The sequence below is a fragment of the Montipora capricornis genome, chromosome 6, assembly GCF_036669925.1.
Source record: "Montipora capricornis isolate CH-2021 chromosome 6, ASM3666992v2, whole genome shotgun sequence".
Lineage (NCBI taxonomy): Eukaryota > Metazoa > Cnidaria > Anthozoa > Scleractinia > Acroporidae > Montipora > Montipora capricornis.
Window position 1 is genome coordinate 28,637,891 of NC_090888.1, and position 6,146 is coordinate 28,644,036.

Genomic DNA, 6,146 nt, shown 5'->3' on the forward strand with positions numbered 1-6,146 from the left:
CTAGGTACCAGTGTGCACTACAAACCTACACATTCTCACAGTTATTTGTTGTATTTATCGTCACATCCATCACATGTCAAGAACTCCATTCCTTATTCTCAATTTCTTAGACTTCGATGACTATGTACTGATGACTCCGATTTTTCCAGCAAATCAAAGGAGATGTGCCAGTTCTTCGAAAAACGTGGCTATCCTGTCTCTGTGGTCAAAGCGGGCCATCATCGCGCCCAACAATTTGATCGACAGGCAGTACTACAAACGTCACAAAAAGATAAGAATGACAGAATTCCATTCACCCTCACTTTCCATCCACATAATCCACATAATCACGCAAATTACTCCAAAATGATCCAGAGACTGGTAGAATCTTTTCGCAATCTCCACTTATTTCATTCAAACGCGACAAACACGGAGACAACTTCAATTCCCACCCTGGTCAGAGTTTTTCTCTGTCCTTGTGTGGGCCCATTTCCATCTGTAGGGCTAACGCTCACATGGTTCATATGGGATTGAAATCTAGCACTTCACATTACACTCTATTCAGTTAAACTTTTTAGTTAGAAGCCGGCTCAAAACTAACGAGCAACCCGGCACTTTCAAATGTGCGCGCTCACGATGCAAAACTTGTCTTTTCATTCTTAACACTAGCAAGATATCGGGACCTAAGCGATCTGTTAAGATCACAGATATCGTTTCACATGTACCTCCGCAAATGTCATTTATTGCATAACCAGTACGTTATGCAATAAATTATACATTGGCGAGACAGGTAGACGACTAGGCGACCGATTTCGCGAACACCTTCGGGATGATGAGAAGAATGACAAGGATGGATCTAATCAAGTCGCTAGTCACTTTAATCTCCCTAACCACTCCAAAAAACACATAGCTATCTGCGGCCTTTCCCTACATCTAGGTACGACGGAAAGCCGCAAGAATCTAGAACAAAAATTCATCTTCCAAATCGGCACCCTTAATCCTCACGGTATTAACGAACGCTTTTCATTTAACTAATATATTCCCATTTTTCACGTTGCCATGTTACCATGCACCAATAGCGTAGCTCCTTCTCTTCTAGAAAAACTACACGTAACCGTGACAATTCCTCGATTCGCTCTGACGAAGGGCTAACGCTCGAAACGTCATCTTTTAGAATCTCTGTACGGTGGTCAATTTACATTATCAACTCCGTTGATAAAACCAAAGTTTTTGTATAAGTTAATTAGTGTTGTTATTTTATTGGTGTCTCCATATAGTCCATCTGGGCTAAACACATTGACACTTAAATAAAGGTTTTACTTTACTTTTTACTTTAAAAGGAAACCTAGAGGGCCCTGAATTTGAAGCCAAGGGCATACTTGGCCTTTGCCCTACTAAATGGACAGTACGCGCAAGCTGTTTTCAGCGAATCCTAGACGATTTCGTAGCTCAGCTTCAGGAGTGGACAATATCCCTTGATGACAAACTCCAGTCCGATATATGTGGAAGGATCATTGGATGCCAAGCGCAAATAACACTTTTGACTTCTTCTTCGCGATGAATTTAGGACAGCGGCGGTTTTCTCACACAGATAACTAATCAAGAATCTTACAGCAAACAAATATGCCAGTTCTAAGAAGCAAACGAGTAGCTTGTCCTACAAAAGACGATCTACAGAAGATAGGAGACGATACGAGCTTCAGATCATTTTATGATGTAGTTTTACTGAAACGTAAAAGCTATCCCTCCATGACAGGACCGATGTTACCAAGGAGAACTCGTGCGCCGAGAAGAATTGAAATTGGCACTGGAGGGCCAGCATATCCTGTGATTCGACTATTACAGGCGAATATACTTTGACGCTATTGACTTGATGATCAACGCTATTGACCAGCGGTTTGACCAGCCAAGCCTTGATACCTATGCAAAGATGGAGTCTCTCTTAATTTAGACCCTCAATTTTCAGGACAAATCCGAAGAGCTAAAGTTTATGGAAAAATTGTACGTCTGGGAAACATTCCGACACATTTCGACGCGCATTCGTGAGCATCTGAGAAGGGACAGGACTTCTCACATTTTCCAACATTTACAGCACTCTGAGGAATGTCGAAGACTCTGTCCTGAGAGCTGCTTCTCCATTTTAGATACGGCAGCTAATCGTTTCCAGTTGTTGCTCAAAGAGGCTGCTCATATCCGCTGGGAAAATCCCAGTCTAAATAGGCAGATCAAGCATGCGGAGCTAACTCTATCTTTTTAGCTACATTTATGTTTCAGTGTAGTTTTTGGTGTTGTTGTTGTTGTTGTTGTTGTTGTTGTAATTACTTGCCATTAAGCACTTAAGTTTGTTTTTTATTTTGTTACACTGTTTGCGCGTTGATTATTCGATTGTTTGCATTTAGTATTGTTGTAATGTTTACCGGTAATTTAAAATTCTAACGACAATGTAACAACGTAAGTTCATATTGTAACATTGAGTGACTCAAATTAAAATTCAAATGGAAGAACTTAATCCATATATTTTAATAATAAATACGTGACGACCCTAATTACGGCTTTTATATGTGGGGAATGTAAGCCCTTCCTTGTGGTCGATTTTGTAGTTATTGTTATAGCCTTAATGTTTAATGTAGTATCAATTGTATTGTTAATGTTACCATTGTGCTGTTTATTTAATAATCAATAAAAATAGAAATAAAATTATTAAAATTATCGATCCACTCGCACGGCTGTGACTAGTTACCGGTTCTCTCCCGACCAATAAAAGTTTTGTCAACGCAAACACAAATTGTGACACTGCAAATATAATTGCTATAAGTAGCAAGGATTTTGTCACGGATGGAAACAAGCGGAGTGTCATGTCTAGAAAAAATGGTTGTCATGGGTAGAAAGAAAGTTGCCATGAAGAGCAAGAATTTTGTCGTGGGTGGAAAGAAAGTTGTCATGTTGAGAAGAAGGTTGTCATAGGTGGAAAGAAAGTTGTCATAGGTACAAGGAAAGATGTCATGCTACCCATGGGCCTTATTTTTCTTGCCATCATTTCAACTGCTGAAATAAAAGGCAGGGAGGAGGTGGGCAACCCGTGAGACTGGTTATAGCCAACTCGGCGCTACGCGCCTCCGTCCTCATGTCGAATCCGTGCTCATGGAATAATTCTTAAATACGTGCGGACATTTTGTTCGTTGCAGGTATTTTTTCCTTGCCCCTTAGGGACTCGGAAAAATACTATGCAACTCGCAAAGTATCCGCTCGTATTTTATGTTAAACGATTCAATAACGTGTAGTTTCTTTATGGTTTACCAAACAAAACAAACCTTCGACTTCTGTTTGCATGCAAGACTGATAGGACGCACACGTCTTTCTGATTGGACAACTAAAACTATCAAATCGTTAGATTACTGTAGTTTACAACTCAATGGCCAACATCACAAGTTTTACAGCAAAGAACCATGAACGTATTTCCGACAAAAATGCAGTCAAAGAAGCGGTTGAAATTTAAGAGAAGATGTCAATGCAAGCAATCGTTGTCTTTTTTGTGCAATGAACTTATTTGCCCACGGTTAGAATACGCAAATGGATACGTGCTGACTGGTCACATATCATTGTCCTCATAAAATCCCATATGTACAGAGCGCAGTAATGATTTGGCTAAAACACCATAGCTTTAACAGGAGTTTCAAAATAAACTCTCGGCATAACCTGTGGTAAATAATTAGAACAACTGACCAGAAGTGCCGGTAGCAGTAATTATAAAGTTTTTGCTGACAGTCAACATCTCAGTTGTGTAACGATGTTGTTGTGATTTGCATAACACAACCCTAGCTATCAGTCACAAAATGAATTCAGAGGAAGCAGCATTCAATCAGTTGCGATGTTGATTTGATTTTCCCCGACAGCTATTTTAGGGAATCAAACGTAACTTTTTTCATGACATTCTATTTGCAGGTGGTTTTCCCACGGACACGTACGTTTCTGCAGGTAGATAAAGAGAACTGTGAAACCGGGAAGACAGTCTAAAATGTGACAAGAGACACTGGCAAGATGATAAACTACACTGACAAAAGCAGAGATTATAGACAAATCATCACAGTAAACTGTGTTCTCAACGCTCCATTGATGGTAGTGTCCATTGCTGGCAATATTTTGATATTGACAGCTGTGTTGAAATCGCCTACCCTTCGCCGTTCAACTTCGATAATGTTGCTCTGTAGTCTTGCAGTTTCAGATCTCCTTGTTGGTTTTGTCGTTCAACCGCTTTACATTGCAGATGAACTTATAAGCCTGAAAACTGAAAATCGGTTATTGCACCGACTGTCTGGAGTATTGGGCTTTTTTCTCTGCGGAGTTTCTATTAACACAATGACCCTGATCAGTTTGGACAGAATGTTCCTTCTTCTTTATCATATGAGATACCGGGCTTTGATTACAGAATTTCGCATCAAGTTCATCATCGCCATTGTTTGGTTGAGCACGTTAAGTTCATGTTCGGCGCTGTACTTTTGGGACAAGTTTATATTTCATTTGATAACAGGATTTGTCATCAGTATTTGCGTTCTCATTTGTACATTTTCTTACCTCAAAATTTACTCAATTGCTCGTCGACATAAGCTTCAGATTCAAATCGAACAACAAGCGGTACGTGGTAATTCAGCTGATTCTGTCAATGACTTGCACATGGCCAGAACAATTAAAAGTGCGATGAATACTTTTATTTTTTATATCTTTCTTGTTATATGTTATGTTCCCTCGGTTGTTTTAGTAATTTTGTTTGCAACTGTGTATAAATATTGGAAACCGGAATGGACGTTTTCTTCAACAATGATTCACATGAACTCGTCTGTGAACCCAATTTTGTACTGTTGGCGGTTACGCGAACTTAGGTTAGAAGTTATAAGGATAGGAAAACAGTTGCTTCCCAAATGCCGGAATTCGGGACAAATGAACGATTAAATAATGTAATGTGCGATTATTGTAAATTAGCATAAATTGGTATTTTGCCGGCACGTATGAGTTGCCTGGTGAGCCGTTTTCCGTGCGTAGAGGTTTGTGGGATTTAGGTTCGCAGTTTGCGGACGCCAGTAGCGCCGCGTGAAGTTGTTTCTTTTGCTTTTATATTGTTACGATTGTCACTAGCATACTATGTTTTTCCTTCCTATTGCTTTTAGATCCTTCTTTAGTAAGTATTGTATATTTTTTGTTTAGTAATGGCACCCCAAGGGTAGCACCATTGCCTTAGTCGGGGGCACACGTTCCCCGTTTTTTCCACCTGCTAGTTTTTAGGGATTTTCTTATCCAGCTATGGTGTCTTAGTTTTCTGAATTCCAAGGTTAATCTTTGTTTCCATTTGGAAGTTGAATATATGGTACGGTGGTTTGGCTGACTAACGTGCCCAAATAGTATTGTTGTGTTAGTCTGGTTGAGTAGTGGAGGCAAAATGACTGATGTCCACTGATTTGACAACACGCTGTTATTAGCGATTGCAGATTAACTGCCGATCTAGGTCATCAGGATATGCTGTGTTTCGTCTAAAATGGCATGGGAAATGTTACAGATCGTTACTATTTTCAAAGAAAAAGCTTCATTTACGAACAAGGAAAGCGAAGAAAGAGAGGGAAAGAGAGAGAGCCTCAATTTTGGAAAGAGGGTTGTGACTTTAAATTAACAAAATGGATATACATGAGATAAATTGAACATGAATTAGATATATTAAAATAACTTCCGTCTATAATGGTTGATGCTGGTTGATTCCAATAACACTAACCAGTTTACCACGATTCAAATGGACGACCACGGTGAATGCACAGGTCTCAGTATTAAATGTTATCAGCGAAGGCGCGCGCGCGAGGAGCACTATAGTTAAGGACGGTGCCTACTAATTCAAAGGTATTTTTGCGCGGTTTACTGACTATGCGGGAGAACCAGATCTTAACAAGTGTTATTGAAATCCAAAAAGAAAATTTGGGGTAACCACGCATTTTTCGAAGATAATTAATCAAGAATATTCCAAATCAAACGCTCTTTGTGTCAGAACAATAGAGCAACCACGATACGTCACAACTATTCGAGATGGCAGCGCCCGGGAAATTTGAAAGCCTATACAAGTGTTTTTGAAATTCATACAAACGCTTTCATTGGAAAACGTTTGAACACTTTTAATTGTAAACATTATG

At 39.5% G+C, this 6,146-nt stretch overlaps 1 protein-coding gene across 1 annotated transcript; it reads left to right on the top strand.

Moving 5' to 3' along the window:
- Positions 1 to 3,604: 3,604 nt before the first annotated feature.
- Positions 3,605 to 5,657, top strand: LOC138050415 (adenosine receptor A2b-like). Its single transcript, XM_068896745.1, has one exon. The coding sequence runs from the start codon at positions 4,018 to 4,020 to the stop codon at positions 4,924 to 4,926; it is 909 nt and encodes a 302-aa protein (XP_068752846.1). The 5' UTR covers positions 3,605 to 4,017; the 3' UTR covers positions 4,927 to 5,657.
- The last annotated feature ends 489 nt before the right edge of the window (positions 5,658 to 6,146 follow it).

What these genes read in the sequence shown, in the direction of transcription:
- LOC138050415 (XM_068896745.1), top strand. Translation starts at nt 4,018, where the DNA reads ATGATAAACTACACTGACAAAAGCAGAGATTATAGACAAATCATCACA.